A 20,666-nucleotide genomic window follows, 5' to 3' on the forward strand; every position below is an offset into this window, starting at 1 on the left:
GAAAATCACTCCGAGACCATGGGCTATAGCCCATGGTCTCGGAGTCATTTTCGTCTTTTTTTCAAATCCTCGTTTTTCATCATTTATGACCATGGGCTATATATAGCCCATATCGGACGGCATACTATAGCACGCCGTTTTTCATCCTTTTACGAGGATTTGAAAAAAAGACGAAAATCACTCCGAGACGATGGTCTATAGCCCATGGTCTCGAACGGCATACTATAGCATGCTGTTTTGCATCATTTTTGAGGATTTGAAAAAAAGACGAAAATCACTCCGAGACGATGGGCTATAGCCCATGGTCTCGAACGGCATACTATAGCATGCCGTTTTCCATCATTTTTGAGGATTTGAAAAAAATACGAAAATGACTCCGAGGTCTGAGGCCATGGGCTGAACTTGAACCCACGACCTGTGGCTCACATAGACAGCAGCTTATCACAGAGTGCCACCATGCTCTCTGAGAATCTCCTCAGCTTTCCATCTCTTTCCAGTTCTCTTCTGGATGTTATTCTCCAAGACATGCTGCAGACTGAAAGTAGAAGGAACTCAGCTAGATTTGAACTCACAACCTCTGGCTCACATGAACGTCATCTTAACAAGGGTGCCACTGAGCTCTCAGTGATTTTTAGGTTGTAAGTTGTTCTTCTTGGTGTCACTTTTCAAATGGGATCATGTACAGAGCATTTGAATGGTGCTGTGCATCAAAGGTGTCTTTAGTGCTTTTAAGTGTTATCGTGGATGTTAATCAGATAATACAGAGGAGAAACCATGACAGGACACAGACAGCCTCCCCATTGGTGGATGTGATCCTGGCAGCCAGCCCAGGTGTGTTCTGGTCCTGGTTTATAGGTCCTGCTCTGCTCAATCAACAGGACCAGAACACACACTTGTTACTTTTCTTCCAGTTTATTATACTCGTCGTCACGCTACTAGTCCTACATACTTACACCTAGAAACCCCATTCAAACCTACTTAGGTTCATCTTACGGTGGACATGTTTGCCTGAAAGGGAATCTTTGAAATGTTTCATAGTTTTAGAAATATAGTGCTTTCAAATTTGAGAAATCTACAATGGGGCTCAATGGCAGATATTGGCACAAGCACTTTCACCTAGAAACTGCATTCACACTGTTTCAAATTCAGCTTACTGTGGAGACACATGCTGGAACTTTTTACTTTGAAATGTTTTGTAGTTTCTGAGTTATTTAACTTAAACGCCCAATGCATTCTCAATGGCAATAGCACAAACTTTGGCATGCTACTAGTCCTACATACTTACACCTAGAAACCCCATTCAAACCTATTTAGGTTAATCTTACGGTGGACATGTTTGCCTGAAAAGGAATCTTTTAAATGTTTCATAGTTTTAGCATGCCGTTTTTCATCCTTTTACGAGGATTTGAAAAAAAGACGAAAATCACTCAGAGACGATGGGCTATAGCCCATGGTCTCGAATGGCATACTATAGCATGCCGTTTTGCATCATTTTTGAGGATTTGAAAAAAAGACGAAAATGACTCAAGTCATTTTCGTCTTTTTTTCAAATCCCCGTTTTTCATCATTTATGACCATGGGCTATATCCCATATCGGACGGCATACTATAGCATGCCGTTTTTCATCATTTTTGAGGATTTGAAAAAAAGACGAAAATCACTCCGAGACGATGGGCTATAGCCCATGGTCTCGAACGGCATACTATAGCATGCCGTTTTGCATCATTTTTGAGGATTTGAAAAAAAACCGAAAATCACTCCAAGACCATGGGCTATAGCCCATGGTCTCGGAGTCATTTTCGTCTTTTTTTCAAATCCTCGTTTTTCATCATTTATGACTGTAGTGTATTGCTTATCCAGGGACTACTTTATGTGGCAGACCACTGCCTTGTGCTAGGTGCTCTTAGGTCCTGCGCAGCTGCATTGTATGATACCCTTGATTGATGTATGTCAGTTCTGGCTTTGACCAGTAAAGTACTATAAACCTGAGCTCCCTTCTCCAGTGTTTTATTTCCTTATTAGTTGTGTTCATAGGCCACATACACAACAAATTGGCGACGAGAATTAAGAACCTGCAGTGCGTTATTGAAGGACGTTTGCAATGCCAGCTTTGGAGTTTGGAGGAAGGAAAACGAGTGACTTTGAGTGAAGTTTAAAGTGGACACGGAGAAAAGGGTGTGTGTGCGCAGATTGCACAGCCTGCTTGGACATAAACAAAACAAAACAAGGACACGTGAGTGATTTACAAAAAAAAGATGGCAATGATTGGAACTATGACAGAATTTGACAGTGGTGCTGAAGACTGGGCAACGTATATTGAAAGAGTGGAGTTATATTGTACTGCTAACGACATTGCTGCTGCCAAGACAGCCAGTGTGTTACTCAGTGTAATGGGAGCCAAGACATATGGGCTGCTACGGAGCTTGTTAACCCCTGAAAAGCCAGCTGACAAAACGTTTGCGGAAATTGTAGAGACTTTGAAACAGCATTTGAACCCCAGACCACTGGTCATAGCTGAAAGATTTAAATTTATCAAACGAAATCAGAGCAAAGGTGAAAGCATTTCTGAATTTTGTGCTGAATTACGCAAATTATCAGAACATTGCCAATTTGGAAATGGCTTATCAGATGCATTGAGGGACAGGCTGGTGTGTGGCATGCACTGTGGATCCACACAGAAGAGGCTCCTATGTGAAAGGGATCTTACATTTCAGAAGGCCCTGGACGTTGCTGTATCAATGGAAACTGCAGCACGTGATGCCTCAGAGATACAACAGAAATCTCTGGAATATGCCACAAATAAAATGTCTCTGAACAGAAATGAGGGAAAGAAATGCTACCGTTGTGGAAACACATCACATGACCCGGATGACTGTTGGTTTAAAGACAAAGATTGCAACAATTGTGGCAAACAGGGCCACATCGCCAGAGTTTGCAGGGCCAGTAAACAACAACAAAAAGACAAAATACAGAAAAACAAGAGACCCCAAAAAGGAAAATACAAAAAGGTACACAAAATGAAAGAGAGCAGTTCTGATGGAAATGCCTCAGACAGCAGTGCCAGTGACTTGTCTTGCCTACAACTCCACAGTGTCAAAGAAACAGATGATCGACGAGTAATATGGATCACTCCACAGGTGGCAGGCGTGAGACTGAAAATGGAATTGGACACAGGCTCTGCGTTAACAGTGATCTCTGTAAAAGACTACAAACGACTGTTTTCACACATACCACTGAAACAAACAAAACTGCTGCTCAAGACATACACAGGACAGAAAGTGCGTCCAAAAGGGAAAATTAAAGTGGCAGTGACCTACAGAGACAAATCACAGCAATTGAACCTCTATGTTCTGAAGAATGGAGGTCCACCATTGCTGGGACGGGAATGGCTCAGAAAAATTCAGCTGGATTGGAACACCATCAAAGCTTTATTTGTGTCAGGAAAGGGGGGAAATAAAGCCACACCTGAGAGACTGTCACAGATATTAGTGGGCTCTGAGGAAGTGTTTGCAAAGGGAATTGGTACACTTAAGGGCATAAATGCAAAGATTGAAATTGAGGAAGGTGCATGTCCTAAATTTCACAGAGCCAGACCAGTGCCATATGCCATCCGCCCTGCAGTGGAAACAGAGCTGGAAAATCTGGAGCAGACTGGAGTCCTGTCAAAGGTGGAGTGGAGTGAATGGGCCACGCCTATCGTTCCAGTGGTGAAGAAAACCTCTGATACAAAGCCAGGGAATCTCTGCAAGGTGCGCATATGTGGAGACTTTAAAGTAACTGTTAACCCAGTTCTCCGCACAGTACAGTATCCTCTACCTCGCATTGAGGACATATTTGCTTCACTGTCTGGAGGAGAACGTTTCTCAAAGATAGACTTGGCTCAGGCTTACCTCCAAATGGAAGTTGATGAGGCATCCAAACAATACCTGACCATCAACACACACAAAGGGCTGTATCAGTACAACAGGATGGTGTTTGGTATTGCGTCAGCTCCTGCAATCTGGCAGAGAGCGATGGATCAGGTCCTACAGGGGATTCCAGGGACCCAGTGTTACCTAGATGACATCATTATTACTGGCAAAGATGACGACGAACATCTTTCTAACCTTGAACAAGTGCTCACCAAATTACGAGAATATGGGCTCCGAGCTAATCAACAGAAATGTGAGTTTTTCAAAGAGGAAATCTCATACTGTGGACATGTTATCAACAAGAATGGCTTGCACATGTCTCAAGACAAGATAGAGGCAGTTCTTAAAGCTCCACCCCCTGAAAATGTGTCTCAGTTACGTGCCTATCTTGGGTTAGTAAACTACTACCACAAGTTTTTGCCTAATCTTTCCACGGTCCTACACCCTCTACATGCACTGTTGCAGACGGGAACACAATGGGAGTGGACTGACAGCTGTGAGGGGGCGTTCCAAGAGTCAAAAAGGCTCATAACTTCGGAGGAGGTGCTTACGCACTTTAATCCATCTGTACCAATCCGACTGGCCTGTGATGCCTCCCCTCATGGGATCGGAGCCGTGCTATCACACAAGTTTCCAGATGGCTCTGAAAGACCAATAGCTTTTGCCTCCAGAACACTGACTTCAGCTGAACGCAACTATGCGCAGATTGATAGGGAGGCCTTGAGCCTTGTGTGGGGGGTCAAGAAGTTTAATCACTACTTGTATGGCCACAAGTTCACTCTGTTGACCGATCATAAGCCTCTCTTGTCGATTTTTCACCCAAGGAAGGGTGTTCCAGTGATGTCGGCGCAGAGGCTCCAGAGATGGTCTCTTTTCATGTACGAGATTGACCACAAGGGGACCAAGCAGCATGGCAACGCGGATGGTTTGTCGCGTTTGCCACTGCCAACTACGGAAACAACCGCAAAATTGGATTCAGCAGAGGTGTTTCATGCGACAATAGTTGAACAATTGCCAGTCACAAACAGCCTCATTGAAAGAGAAACACGCAATGACCCCGTGTTGTCAAGGGTGTATGATATCACGGTTAGGGGGTGGCCGGCGTGTGACAACACATTGTATCCGGCCTTCTCTGCGAGGAAAGAGCAGCTGTCAGTGTGTCGGGGAACCCTAATGTGTGGTTCACGAGTCGTGATTCCTCCCAAGCTGCGCACCAGAGTGCTGGAGGAACTGCACAATGGGCACCTGGGTACGGTGAAGATGAAAAGCCTTGCCCGTGCTTATGTGTGGTGGCCAGGAATTGATAAACAGATCGAGGATTTGAGCAAACACTGCTCTGGATGTCAAAAGGTTCAGAACGCACCACCACAAGCCCCTCTCCACCCATGGGAGTGGCCCTCATCACCATGGCAACGAGTACATATTGACTTTGCTGGGCCATTCATGGACTCTATGTTCTTAATAGCTGTTGATGCACATTCCAAGTGGCCAGAGGTAATCAAAATGAAAACTACTACATCAGACAAGACCATTGCAGTTCTGAGAACCATGTTTGCCAGGAACGGGATTCCGGAACAAATCTGTACAGATAATGGAAGACAATTTGTCTCTGAGGAATTCCGAAGTTTTGTGAAGAGCAATGGAATCAAGCACTTTACGTCTGCTCCTTACCATCCATCCACCAATGGCTTGGCAGAAAGATTTGTGCAGACGTTCAAGAAAGCCATGAAGGCAATGGACCACGACAAACGGCCACTACAACACAAGATGGATAACTTCCTTCTTGCCTATCGCAATGCTGTGCATGCCACCACTAACCACACTCCGGCAATGATGTTCCTGAACAGGCGCCTGAGATCTCGTATGGATTTTCTCAAACCGGATGTGCGGCGAGATGTGGAAAGGTGTGAATGCCAGGCCAACACGAAGCTTCAGTGTGGGACAATCGGTCCTTGTGCGTGATTACCGGACCGACAAGTGGCAGCCGGGCACAATCTCTGCCATAAAGGGACGATGGGCTATAGCCCATGGTCTCGGAGTGATTTTTGTCTTTTTTTCAAATCCTCCAAAATGATGAAAAATGGTATGCTATAGTATGCCGTCTGAGTCGTCGGCATAACAGTGATAGGTGATGTTATGTTTTAGTTGAATGGCGCCAAGGGGGAGCATGTTGTACAGGGAGAAAAGCAAAGGACCTAAAATTGATCCCTGGGGGACACCACATGTGATAGGGGCTGAGGATCAGGAGCAGTCCTCGATCTGCACATTAAAACTCCTGTATTGCAAGTAGGAGGCAAACAAAACCTTTAAAACCAACTTCATCCTCTAGGCGTTTTAAAAGGGTGGCGTGATCGATAGTGTCAAAAGCTGCACTGAGGTCCAGGAGAACTAATATTGCACAATATCCTGAGTCGACTGTTACAAGGAGATCATTGTGTACTTTTAGCAGGGCAGTTTCTGTGCTGTGTAGAGTTCTAAAACCAGATTGGAATTTGTCCAGGATGAAATCTGTGAGAAAACAACTTTTTCTAAGATTTTTGAGAGGAAGGGTAGTTTTGAAATGGGTCGATAGTTATTTTGATCATCAAAAAAAGCCAGTTGTGAAATCACATCCAGGTGTGATTTCATTACGTCAGATCAGAGCTGATCAGGCTATATAATACCTTACCTTATATAATACCTCACATCGGACAAAAACTCCAGCTGAATCAACTTCATGGTCACAAATCATCACATCAGAAGACGAGTCTACCTAGCCAAAGATCTTTAACGTCAGACATTACGTCAGACCACAGCTGATCATGCTATATAAAACCTTACACCACTCAGTTCACACGGGTGTGATTTTTTTTTTAGTAAGGGCTGAATGGTGGCATGCTTAAAACTGGAGGGGACCATTCCTGTTTCCAAACTACTGGTGATAATGGCCAAAATGAGGGGGAAGATGGTCATGAATACGACACACACACTTTGTGTGTGTGTGTGTGTGTGTGTGTGTGTGTGTGTGTGTGTGTGTGTGTGTGTGTGTGTGTGTGTGTGTGTGAATCGCAAAATCGCAAAGTCAAATCTTCTATAAAAGTAGCTTTGAAACAACGATTTTTGCGTTTCTGGAGCTTAAACATATATATCACCCCTGACATATATATCAACCCTACCAAAGAGGTACTGATGACAAGTAATACAAAAATAAAAATAAAATAAACTTTGGGTTTGGATTTGGGTGTAAAGTCAAAATGACAGGTCTTTGACATTTTCATCTGTGCCACAGATGTACTGGTGATGACACTGACAACTAAAAATACAACATCAGTTTTTCATGTAGCACATGAGAGATTTTAATTTACAACCCAATGAAAGTGAATGAAAGTTTACCAACAAATTCATTTGAACCAAAGGTTTTTGTGATTGCACAGCTCTGACATAATTCTGCGCTACCGATCAGGAGGCATTGGTGATGGGTTAGCTATAAATGTTCAACTTTGATGGATGTTTTCAAAAGTAAGTAGTAGTAGTGTCTAACCATTAACATTAACTCTTACAGTATGCACAAACCTTGCATACTGTATGAAAATTAGCTAATGTGAAATGCCAAAGCAATGAAATATAGAATGATATACCATGCAGATCTGTACGAATTTATAAATGAAGGCTAGGGTGTGTACTGTACATTGGTTCTATATATGTCTGGAGGGTCCCCACAGTGAACATATACTGTACTCTACTCCCTTTCAAGGACACACACACACACACACGCGCGTGTGTGTGTGTGCGTGCGTGAGAGAGAGAGAGAGAGAGGGTCTACAGTACACTAAAGGCTTTCCATCCCACACCCTCCCAAGGACACTGGGACACACTGTGAGACAGTGCGAGGCGCTCTACCGTGGGATAAATACAGGTTGGATATAGCAAGGGGTAGTTAAGTGGAAAAGACTAACAGATGCTAGGGCGAGTTTACACAGGGGGGAGGGAGCCTCACCACAGCTCCTTCACAAGCCCCCCATAACACACACACAGGCCGCATTTTCACTGTGGCTTTAAAAAACATTTTTTACTGCAATGCAGTGGAGCACAGCATGTCTTTTTAAAACAACTTAAGTCCTACACAAGCTCACGTGTCAAATTATTTCAAAATGTATACAAAAATTGTAAAATCTACAAGCTCACACTGGAGCTTGTAGATTTTACAATTTTTGTATACATTTTGAAATAATTTGACCTTTTTCTTTAACATTTTCAAAAATGATGTCATGACCAAAATAGCAACACAAGAGTTAAAGTTAAAGTTAAGGATAGGCAATCAGGCATTAACAAGCTTTGAGCTTCGGCCTATGCCTTTTTGATCAACCAAAAAAGGAAATGTTGGATGTAATGTTAAATGTAATGACTTATACTAATTAATACTGTTGATGATGCTTGAAATAAACTAAGCTAAACTAAAAGCTATTTTAGAAAGGGTTTTCATGATTGCTATTTTGATTAGAATTATTGATGCATTATGGCATACTTTTCATGTTTTTTGAAGAATTTACAGGAATAAAACACACACCAGAATCACAGATTCACAACTCCTTTTCAGCAGGGTAACAAAGTAAAAGATGGCATTAGGTTTTAGTTTCAGTTGGTTTTCTAATACATTTACAATGAAGCACAGGTATTACTTTAGGTGCTATGACAAGAGGACACACCCACACACACACACACACACACACACACACACACACACACACACACACACACACACACACACACACACAAATATCTGACCATTCTTTATTTCTTTCCTTCTCTCTTGCTTGCACGCGCGCACACACGCACGCACGCACGCACAGAGACACACAGACACACACACACACACACAAACCACTGGCATACCAGAGAGCCTATATTTAAAATGAGCCCCGGGGATGTTTTATTTTCAGCGTTTAGACATTCTATCAAAAGTGGTCAATGTGGATACCCGGGTGAAGAAACAGACTGTTGGTGTGCATGCGCGTGCGTACGTGCGTGTGTGTGTGTGTCTGTGTGTGTGTGTGTGCACTGTGCAGTGTGTGTGTGGATCAGTGTGACTGATGGTAACCATAGGTATGACAAAATATAATCATAGCGTAGGAATAGCACCAAGTCAACAGCTTTTTACATAAGATAATGAATACACATTCAGAAAAGGAGCACGAGAGTGTGATTACGGAATCTTTGAGCCAGACCCAAATAGTTACAAATTTGCTAAGGCTGCAAAACACTACCTTCCAAAGCTGTAGCCGTTCCAAACTCAGCCCTATCATCCCACGTCTCATTTTCAAAGCCTCTCTTTTCTCCCTCTCTCCTCCCACCACAAATCCCTGAATCTTGACTGAGAGAGTGAGAGAGAGAGAGAGAGACAGAGAGAGAGAGAGAGAGAGAGAGAGAGATGAGGGGAGCATTTAAATCTAGCGTTCCGTGAGTGGTCGGTTGGTCGGGTCGGTGTCTGGAAATCTTTCACATCCTGTTTACGCCGGGGCAGATTTCAACCCAGGACCGCAGAGGGCTGGCAGGGGCCCCTAGCTGCCTGGACACAACTCCTCTCTCTTTTCCCTTTCTGCTTCCTTCTCCATCTCTCTCTCCGTCTCTCTCTCTTGCCTAACTCTCTCACCCACAGAGCTTCTTGCAAACCTTTCAACATCAACGCCTCCCTATCGACGCCATAAACCTCAAACAAACAAACACTACTATAATGCATCAGACTGCAGTTCTAGTTTTTCACCAGATGGGAATATGTGTAAGGTGGTGGAATTAGAGAATCTCAGTCAAAGGAAAAAATGCAATACAGCAGGCAGACAAAATGTGGTTCAATCCAAACACCTTTAATATCTGCATACAAGTGTACAACTATGCTACTGAATGTCATATTTACAGTGGGCTCCAACACAATGTAAACTTCTGGGTATTTTATGAGTATGATCATGAGAGATAAATTTTTTCAGAAAGTTTCCCTGCCTGTAAAGAGTGAGAATATAAACCTGATATCTGACTCTGGTAGTGTAAAAAAATATAACGTCCCAAGTTTGCTGAAGGCGATCAAGTAACGAAGGTGAACTGACAAAGGGTCCATCTGTCCTCTCTCTCTTTTTTCCTCCAGAGAGAATTTCTGCTGGCGTTATGCTGTTTGGTTCCTCTATAAGCCTTCCCCTCCTCCGCTTTCCTTTCCTCACCTTACTTCCACCTCCCTCCCTCCCTCCCATCCTGCCCCTCCCTTAGCGGCACTTGCAGGATTTGACGACCATGTTGGAGAGTTGTTCAACGCGCGGCGTGCGGCCCATGAAGTAGACAATGGTCAGGGGCTCCAAGTCCTGGGGTACACAGCAGGGTGACACCGAGGCTTCTGGGTTCAACTTGTTGTAAAGGGGCAGAATCTGATGTTGGAGAAAAAGGGAAATGTGTTAAAAATGCTAATCATCATTAAAGTAATGAATTAATGAATGCATCAATTGAAAAGTGTCACCACTGATGCCAGCTAATGTTCTCTGGGAGCCCCTCCCTACTTCTACTCGCATATAGCCTGTGTTTCATGCTTACTGCTGTTGCTGCTATGACACCAGAATTTCCTGACACGGATCAATAATCGTCAAAATGTGTGTGTGTGTGTGTGTGTGTGTGTGTGTGTGCGTGCGTGCGTGCGTGCGTGCGTGCGTGCGTGCGTGCGTGCGTGCGTGCGTGCGTGCGTGCGTGCGTGCGTGCGTGCGTGCGTGCGTGCGTGCGTGCGTGCGTGCGTGCGTGCGTGCGTGCGTGCGTGCGTGCGTGCGTGCGTGCGTGCGTGCGTGCGTGCGTGCGTGCGTGCGGCTTCAGAGGGCCAATGGCCAAGCCTGGGGTTGTGAGGTAAAAACTGACCATGTTTCCATAAGCCTACAATATCTGTTCCGTTGTAAAGCCATAATAAAGCAACAGTGTGGAGGTGACAGCACATTTATGACCGTGGGGTTAACCAACCTCGACTAACCATGGTGTACAGCCACCACAAACAATGTACAAGCCTCTTAAAGGAACACATCTCCTACATGTCAAAAACTCTTTTACCTGAAGAACAGACTTTCCCCAGAGAATGTGGGAAAGTACTTTGATATAGCTGATCATTTATATTTTATAGTGTTGATGAGGTTGGTTATGTAATGTTCTTTATACATTTATTTCTTTCTGGCTGTTAAGACTATAATAGTTGATGAACACCACTTGTGACTTTTGTCATAGTAATTAATGATGTACCAGTCAATTATACATGAAATGCGAACCTTAGGCGGAATGCAACGGGCAAGAATACAACTGGAATGCTCTACAAGGTAGAGCCCTGAAGCAGTTAAAATAGATTTGTCTTTGTTTGGAAGCTATTCCGTGCTCCTGTGGGCTTATACAAGAAGGGTAGCAGCCAGTCACAACACGCAATACCAAGATATTACACAATATCTGACTCATCACACCACACGCTACAGTAAACGGCTCACCATGTTGTAGTGGTTGTCGGCGCTCCAGAGGTAAGGGCAACTGCCAGCGCAGAAGTTGGCTTTGTAGCCTTTGGGTTCGTGGATCCATTTCCAGTTAAGGTCCCGTCGGAAGTCAATGTAGAGCGATCGTAGGCAGCAGCCCTGGTCATTGTTACTGAGACAAAGACAGAGACAACATACAGTGTGAGAGTCTGACGGGGGCCTGTACCAGCTGCAAGTCTGAGGGCCTTGTGGTTAGAGTGTCCGCCCTGAGACTGGGAGGTTGGGGTTCGATCCCCGGGCCGGGTCATACCATACCTCCCAGTCTTACCCCCAATCCCCCATCGCAGGAAGGCACTGGTGTCCCATTGTTCAGTAACAATGGGACACCAGTGCCTTCCTGCGATGGGGGATTGGGGGTAAGTCCTAGCATCATGTCGAGGGGATGTACTTGTACATCAAGCTTCCTCACGCTACAGAAACAGGAGATACGCTCCTGCCCTATGGGCCTCATGGCTCGGCAAGGCTTACTTACTACTTTACTTTGTTTTGAATGAAGAATTGGAACCAATCAAGTCGAATCGATGGGTCACACTAGGATCACAATGGATTACCAAATTATTCTGGATGAGCTGGTATCATACGGGAATCACATGAATGTGTCCCTATTCTGGGCAGCAGGCAAACGTCAATGACTAGAAGCGTCTTTGAGTACTATGAAAAGCGCTATAGAGGTCCCAGATATTACTATTATTATTGTTTGGGGGAAATAGGTGAACCTTCTGCGAACATCTGCAAATATTGTGTGAAAATATCAGGCATATTTTCCGCTATTTGACATACAACAGAATTTATAGGGTTTTAAGTGGTTAATGACTGTGTGAGGTTGCCAGAGTTTTTCATCGCCAGGTACGCTAGTCTAAATAAAACACAGTAGACTAGCCAGTCTAAACACATAGGAACCTTTGTTAGTCTTGCTGTGCAAAAGCCAACAAAACCACATTTGGGTCTGGAAGAATTCGTTCCCAGAGAAAATCATTGTCTTACACAACTGGAACTCAGAATTATATAACGAACCCAACATCACTGACTAGAATGCCTTTAAGTTTTTAATTAACAAAATTATACCCACACGCACCCACACACACGCACACACATTATCTGCATGTAATGTGTACTGTATGTATGCAGTGGTGTAAAGTATGTGTACTTTGAGATATTTTAAATATTTACTGGAGTATTTCCAATTTTCAGTACTTTTACTTCTACTCCACTATATCTCAGAGGCAAATATTGTACTTTTACTTCACTACAATTATTTGAAAACTTTAGTTACCAGTTACTTTGTAGATTTAGATTAATATTACAAAACACACTAAATACTGAGTGCTGTCGCCTCACAGCTAGAAGGTCCTGGCCTGGGTTCGATTCCCGTTGGGGACGCTGTGGGCGTGTTCTCTCCTCCACGTCATCAGTGCCCATACCCGAGGCAGGGTTGGCAAAAGGGCCTTTCTGTGTGGAGTTTGCATGTTCTCCCTGTGTCCCCTAGTGTAGGTACCCTCACAAAAAACATGCAGTAATCCTGGTCTCTAAACTACCCCCCCCCCCCCCCCTGGCCAGCCGGGGCGCCTGATGGAGGGGAAAGGAACTGGTCGGAATAACGTGTTCCTTCCACGCGCTACGTCCGGCCGGGGAAACTCCCCCCTGTCAGGTGATAAGAAGCAGCTTGGACTCCTCATGCATAGAAGGAAGCATGAGGTCAGTCCGCTGCCCCCCCCAGGTTGGCAGAGGAAGTGTAGCGCCCAGGATTACATTCAATAATTGACACTGGGTGAAAGAATGGGTTGCAAAATCGTGGGATAAAAATTAAGGAAAAAAACAAAAAAAACACTAACTACCTCAGCCCTATATATTTCGGCTATTCGTCGCGATGCGACGAATTGTGAGCTTGTAGATCGGCTATATTTATATGATTTTGTGAAATGGGACATTCTCCAATATGAGTACTTTTACCTTTGGTACTTTATGTGCATTTCGATGCCAATACTTTTGTACTTTTACTCAAGCACATTATAGTATAGTATTTCTATGTTGCAATATTGATACCTTTGCTTAAGTAAAACATTTGAGTACTTTTTCCACCAGTGTATATATATACCACCAAGAGGCGGCAAGAAATGACGCTCACACATGGCTTCAACTTCAACTTCCGTGTTTTTGCCGACGCTACGCTAAGTCGAAAGCCGCACACGAGCATTATTTCCATCCACCAGCTGTTTAAAAACCCGGAAGAGACGCATGGTCTAGGCGCTTTTTGACGTGACAATGTGCTTGCGCCCTATGTGTGTGTGAGAGAGCAGCATGCCCAGCATACCGGGAGCAGGTACTTGCATCTGTGGCAGCTGCCCTTTTCTTGCGGTTCTTCTTGGCTTCATTGTTATCCATTCTGTCGCTGGGCAGCAGTGTGAGGATGAGGTGGGGAGTCTTGGTGCTGAAGTCCGCCTGGCCCTTAACCTGACCTGGCTTCTTTAACTCACGAAGCTTGTCATCGTCCACACCTGTGTGTGACATGGAGGAATGGGATGGGGGGGGGGGGGGGGTAACAGAGTTTAAAAACAAGTGGGTTGCGTACATCCAAACCATAACTGACTCCAGTGAAACGGTGCGCAGAGTGAAGCTGCAAACGAAAACCGGCACTCTGTCTGGAGAGACCGATACATAAACTGTGCTTTCATTGAAGCAGTGAAGTGTAAGTAGAGAGAGCACATATTTTTTCTACCACACCTTAAGTTGTAACCATACTAAGACATCTTGTATCACCTGTATTTTTCCTTTACATCAAGTAAACCTGATACTACGTGCATCAGATAATTTGTGCTCACAGTTTTTGAAGGTAATATATTTTTTAAACGTGAACAGAAAATATACGCCTCTAGGTTGGATTGGGGTAAATCCCTGCGACATACTACTAGAAACAGGAGATAGGCTCCTGCCCTATGGGCCTCATGGCTCTGCAAGGCTTACTTATTAAACAAGATATGGGTATACATGGATGAGACATCTCTTTAAACAGATATAATATTTTGCATCAAGCACAGCAATGTCATTCATTAACCAAAGTATCCAAGCTCACTTTATAAAACACAGATGAGCCTGTCTTTTTACAGATTAGCCTTTCTAAAACTGAATTTAAACTCACGATGAGTCACACTCTGAAAACAGCTGATTCATTGTTAGATTCAAATTCGGTTATTTTTTGCTGAGCGACTCCATCATGAATGAAGTATATATTTGATTTTACATTGAATGCCAAAACAAATTGATTTTGAAGAGTGCAACTCTTGCGGAAATGAGCACTTAAGTTAAGTGTCATACACAGAATATCATTAACAGCTCATGGGTGTAATGGAGTTTGAGTAATATCTCTTCTGTTATGCTTATCCAGTGATTACTGTAGGTCTCTGGGTCGATATTTTTTTATGGATAGTTATTTTGTGTTGAAATCTTGTGCTATTGGAGCAAGAATGACATCATACACAGAACCTCAACAGCTGAACATTCAGTATCAGCTCAACACAGCTAATAGACCTACATCAATATTGTTTCTGTCAGGCGGAAACCTTATCCAATCGATTGATCAAATGTAGTTATTATTTGGTCACAAGTCACAAGAAGTAATTTATGAAAACCAAAAATATAACATATGGAGATACAAGGTTTATGTGCGAAATGGACAATATCCAAAGTAATGTATACTTCCTTCTGAATAACATAGTCTTCACCAACAACTCCAAATTTTGGACAACTCCAGTTTTTTCACCCAGTGTCAATTATCTAATGTAATCATGGGCGCTAGACTCCCTCTGCCAACCTGGGGAGAGTAACGGACTGACCTCATGCTTCCTTCAGTGCATCACCTGACGGGGGAGTTTCCCTGGTTGGATGTAGGGCGTGGAAGGAAATACGTTATTCCAACCAGTTCCTTTAACCTCCATCAGTCGCCCCAGCTGATGGAGGGGTATTCATTACGATTTTGGCTATGATTATGATTAATGATTATGGATTATGGGATATTCCATGGAAACACAAGCAACCGACCTGGACAGTTTTCTAATACCAACCTGCAAAGAGTGTCTCTAGTTCTTCACTCTTGTTGGGCACAATGTTGTTGGTGGATGGGACAAAGGTACAGCAGGGGCAGTGGACCCCAAGCTTCAGGCCCAAGTTCTTTTCTGAATATAGGAGAAAAAAAAGAAAAACAAAAGAATCACAAAGGGAATGTTGACTTTTAAAACTTTTAAAACATAGATTAAATGTGAGAAATAAAAAAGAACGAAAGAAAGAACAAAATATAAAATACATGAGATCTAGTGTGCATATAGTGCTTTTCACACAACAACAAAAAACACCTTTATTAAGACAAAATAACTAGTAAAACAAAAACAAATAAATATTTAAAATGTTAAAATGAGGGATTTTTGTTAAGTGGGGAAGGCAAGCCTCCATCATTATTTCACTTCTCAAAGAAAGAAAGAAAGAAAGAAAGAAAGAAAGAAAGAAAGAAAGAAAGAAAGAAAGAAAGAAAGAAAGAAAGAAAGAAATTCCTCAAAAACAGAGAAAATAATAGAAGGTGTGGAGAGACAGAGACCAAGCACCCAAGCATTAGGATCGAATCACTTGAATGTTTTAAGGAGCACTTCACTCATTTTATCTTCATATAAATAGTCATTAATAATGATCATCATAAGGTGGCGCAATTTCCATTTAGTCACTCTTTTAGTCTCAGTCACTCAGTCTTATTGGTGGCCTATGGACAGTTCAGAAGTTGAGAATGACATCATCGATGGAGATTCTAGACATTACAGCCTTGCTCTTCCTGGAAATATAGAAGGCATTGTGTACGGCTGTACACTATAGGGTGCTGCGTTGCTGCTTGCCTATCGGGCCTGGCTCTTTAGCCGACTGCTAACGTATGCGCCTTGTTGATATGAGGTCCCGGGTTCGCCTCCCGGCCAAGGCTACATTGGTGGCAGCGCATTACCTGCCTGGTTGTGGAGTTCCCCCAGTCAGTCAAGTATAGCTCCTGGCTGGCGCGCGTGGACACGCATCCAGGTGGGGGGGTGGCTATAGGGTGCTGCGTTGCTGTTTGCCTATCGGGCCTGGGCCTGGTAACGTATGCGCCTTGTTGATGATACGAGGTCCCGGGTGCATTCATAAGAAATAAAACAACTTTTAAATCTTGTTTGAAATGACCAAACCTGCATACCGATGTCACTGGAAGGAAGATTTCTGAACTGTCCATAGCTTGCCAATGAGACAGAGCATGAGATGGTATATAGACAGAAATGGGTTGAAAATGGGTGAAGTGGTCCCATAACCCTTTAAAACTGGGAAAGCATCTGTGTCGTTTTAGATGTTGTACTTTTATACTTTTTTATACTTTATACTTTGTTATTCAAATAGCAGATATGACTGCAGAGTAACTACTAGGCCAGAAATAGCAGATGTGCCTCGATGTGATCTTGTATAACAGTGAGATTTTCAGTTGATCAGGTATCAGTCTAATAAGATAATGAGCTGTTATGACATGCAAGCTGACCTGGATCCGACAGCCAGTCCTTCACAGCGTCTGTGACCTCAACAGAGAGCCAGGCTCCCTTGGCTCTGGGCTCAACTGTACGGGAGTCAATGTAGCGCTGAGTGGAGCTGCTCTCTTCATCTGGCCTCAACAGCTTAAAGAACGTACACACGCGCGCGCGCGCGCACACACACACACACACACACACACACACACACACACACACACACACACACACACACACACACACACACACACACACACACACACACACACACACACACACACACACACACACACACACACACACACACACAGATTTTACACAAATGCTTTGTGTAATTAATGTAAAAATTATACTTTTCCTTCATCGGTCTTCTGGAATTTGTATTCACACATGGACGTTTCATTAGTCCATTCACTTCTACCTATATATGGCCTACTAACTAGGCTATAGATAGAATACTTTATTGGCAATTGACAAAAAGTTATCCAAGAGCAAAATACTCTCTCCTCTACTCTGAGCTATCCTAGAGACTATTGAAGTGAGCGGAGATAACATCAAGTAGTAACATCTACTTATGTTTCCTTGAAAAGGTCTGGGATGCTGTGTTCTACCTGAAAGATCTCCACTCTCTGCTCTGCAGCCCGGGCCTGTGGGTTGGGGGCTCTGAAGATCCTGAACTCGGCCTTGACCACGGTGCTGTTGGTTAGGTCCACTCCGCTGACGTCAAAGTGGACTAGTCTGTAATAAAGACTGGGGGCCGCTTGGCTCACTGCGTCTGAAGGGGAGAGGGTGGAGAACGGGATGACTAGCGAGATAATGTGTATTTTACTATAGGCTTATTGTGTACAAACTCAGAGGAGAACAAGTTATTGGACAGAAACACTGTCATGATGGTTTTAAAACACATGTTGTTTGTGTTTGGACAATTTAATTCAAATTGGCATGATCAAAGCCAAGGCATAGCGTGTGCGTAAAAGTAGACTGGTAGCCTATAGTAGGCCTATGTGTTGTTGACTGTCTACTGTGTCTAGACATAGCAATTGATAAGTTACAAAAGTGCCTCCGAAGTTCAAGTACTAGGCTAGCCTACTTGTGGACCTAGTTTCGGAAATATCCCAGCGTGCATGGGCAATTGGTCAGAAATGGCAAGGTCGTTTTTAATAGATTTTACGCGTGCGTAAAGTCGGTCGAAAACTCGAAATATATCTGGATATACGATATGGGGGTATTTGAGATGGTTACAAAAAATGGGCACGTTATTTAGACATAATACAGAGCAGGGCAGGCTAGCCATCGACTCACTGTTGTCTGTGCGCGGAGGGAGCATGTCAATACGTTGCACTTCTTTTGCGTAATAATCCTCCTCGCTGCTCTCTCGGTCGCACGCAGCCTCGGCCAGCCGTGCGCGCTCCTTCAGCAGCTCCCGCGTGCTGTTGTAGAGCAGCATGACCTCGGGGGGCACGGGGTCCGCCGGCGAGGCCTCGCCGCCGGCCCCCGGCGGACTGCTGACGCGGAGTTTGCTGAGGATTTGGCCGCGGACCGCTTGAATGCGCTTGGATTTCTGATCGTCCATGTTGTAGGAGTGGCACGTGTTGAGCCCCTCGACCACGGCGGCCAACCTGAGCAGTAGTAGAGCCAGGTGGGTGAGCCACATCGTCCGGTGCCTTGGCGTAGGATGAAACTCCATTCGCAGTTAGGAGAGCTCGACTCGATGTTCCGTTTGGGCGCTGGGAGCCCGGCCGTGGCGTCCCGTGCGCACAGACGGTTCCAATGCTGGTCCGTGCCCTAATGTTTTCTAAATGTGATCTCCCTCTTCTCTACGTGTGCTGTGCTCTATCGACTCATTCGCACTTTGCTCACTTAGAAGGTTTCGTTAGACGTCTTTAGACAATCAGTAAAAAAAAAAAAAAAAAAAAGCACAATCCACCGCAATGTCAACGGGAGCGACGGCTCAGCCCATGTCGCAAATCCTCTTCAGATACAACTTGATCAAATTATCGGAAAGGCGGGTTTCAGTCCATTTTCTTGTAAGATACCCATCACGGTGACAGTGGAACAAAAAAAATGTCCATAACCTACCAAACTGGTCAGACTAGCCAAGTTCAACTCCAATGAGATCCTCCCATACCCTGCTACAACTGAATAAAAAGTAGCCTAGTCTTCAGTTCTCAGCACTGTGTAGAAAAAAACGTTGATCTATGTTGGAAAGCCCATGGTGGGTTTCTCAAATTCCCTCATATAAACATCAGGCACAGTAAAAATTAGGCTACATAAAAAGGCAAGTCGCAAAAGTGAAACCGCTTCATGAAAGAAGTCCTTGTTCACCTAAACCCCCCTCAAGTAAACCTTTCAATAAATCAGATCCACGGTTTCACTGCATTCCAGTTCCATCGCTCTTCTTCCCTGAATCGTCTCATGGAGGCGTCGGGGATGAATAAGAGCTCCACTCTACCATTGCTCCATGAAGAGATTCACAGAGCGCCAGGGAGACAGAGCTCCAAGAGATTGAGACAAGAATGGTCTGTGCATAGGAGAGAGAGAGAGAGACTGGATGTGTGTCAAGAGGTAGCGGGTGGGGTGCTATACCAAAGTGATGGAGTGTATCATTATGTAGGCAAGGCATCTCCGTCTCACCAGGACACGCGCACGCACGCGCACACACACACACACACACACACACACACACACACACTTTCCACAAAAATGCACCACCCTCTTTCAACAGGTAAATAGTTCCTGAGGGCATATATCAGGCATGCACAGAAAAAAAGAAAAACCACATCAGAGAATAGAATGGGTGAGGTCCGGATTTGTGTATAATAAATTAGCCAGACAGCCTGAGACAGGTAAAATTACAAACAGTCTACACTTATAAATACTCATTATTTTTGATCTCTGGACTGGACCTATCCTGGATGTAGCATTAAAATGACCATTACATATAGGTTTAAGGGTTTTCATATAATTGATTAATTCATTTCCTTTTTTACATCTCTCCAACTAGCTTGCCTATAGCTTTCAATCTCTGTCCTTCCTTTCTTTCGTTCTTCCCCGTCTCATTGTTAATTACAGTTCAGGAGTTGGAAAGGACCGTTAATCTGTCAGGGGAGGCTTTTATTGCTGCTCTGCTGCCATCCCATTATACCATTATTATAGTCGTGGCAGCAGGCCTGTAATTGCTGTAAGTAGAAGGGAAAAAGGTAGGGAGAAAGAGAGAGGGGGGGAGAGAAAGAGGCTGCCCCAAGGCCCATGGTCAGGGATTCTTTTCTCTCCCACTGTCTCTCTCTCCTGGCAAAGTTTCTAAAAACGATAACACTGCCTGGGAACAAATGGCGTCCTGTTCCAACTTGACTGATCATGCAATATCTCAGAGAGCCAGGGCGGAACAGAAGTAATCAGAACAGACTATGCTTCGTAAAGTTAATTTGTCTACGTGGATCTAAACTCTTTGGCAATCAGTTGACGCGTGCACACACGCGCGCACACACCCACACAGACACACACACACGGCTGAGTGACCGGGGGGCTTTTTGGATCAAAGGAAAAGACAAGCCTGGTGGTTGGCTGTGGGTACTGCGACGTGTGGCTTTTTTTTCTTCAAAAATACTTCCTCAAAAACAACTTCTACCCTCACTGCTTTTTCTGCCTCTTTCCTCCACGGCCAAATATAGCAGGGCCGCTGCCACGTCATTTGGCCTGCCGCACTTTCTCAACCCAGA

General features: G+C 44.1%; 1 protein-coding gene across 1 annotated transcript; it reads right to left on the bottom strand.

Moving 5' to 3' along the window:
* Positions 1-9,730: 9,730 nt before the first annotated feature.
* Positions 9,731-19,463, bottom strand: tgfb5 (transforming growth factor, beta 5). Its single transcript, XM_079500732.1, has 7 exons — positions 18,250-19,463; positions 17,559-17,722; positions 16,962-17,094; positions 15,484-15,594; positions 13,737-13,920; positions 11,384-11,537; positions 9,731-10,300 (listed from the first exon to the last, which is right to left on the bottom strand). Exons 1-7 carry the CDS (start codon positions 18,632-18,634, stop codon positions 10,142-10,144), a joined length of 1,290 nt encoding a protein of 429 aa, XP_079356858.1. The 5' UTR covers positions 18,635-19,463; the 3' UTR covers positions 9,731-10,141.
* Between the last annotated feature and the right edge of the window lie 1,203 nt (positions 19,464-20,666).

The sequence above is a fragment of the Electrona antarctica genome (assembly GCF_951216825.1).
Source record: "Electrona antarctica genome assembly, chromosome: 1".
Lineage (NCBI taxonomy): Eukaryota > Metazoa > Chordata > Actinopteri > Myctophiformes > Myctophidae > Electrona > Electrona antarctica.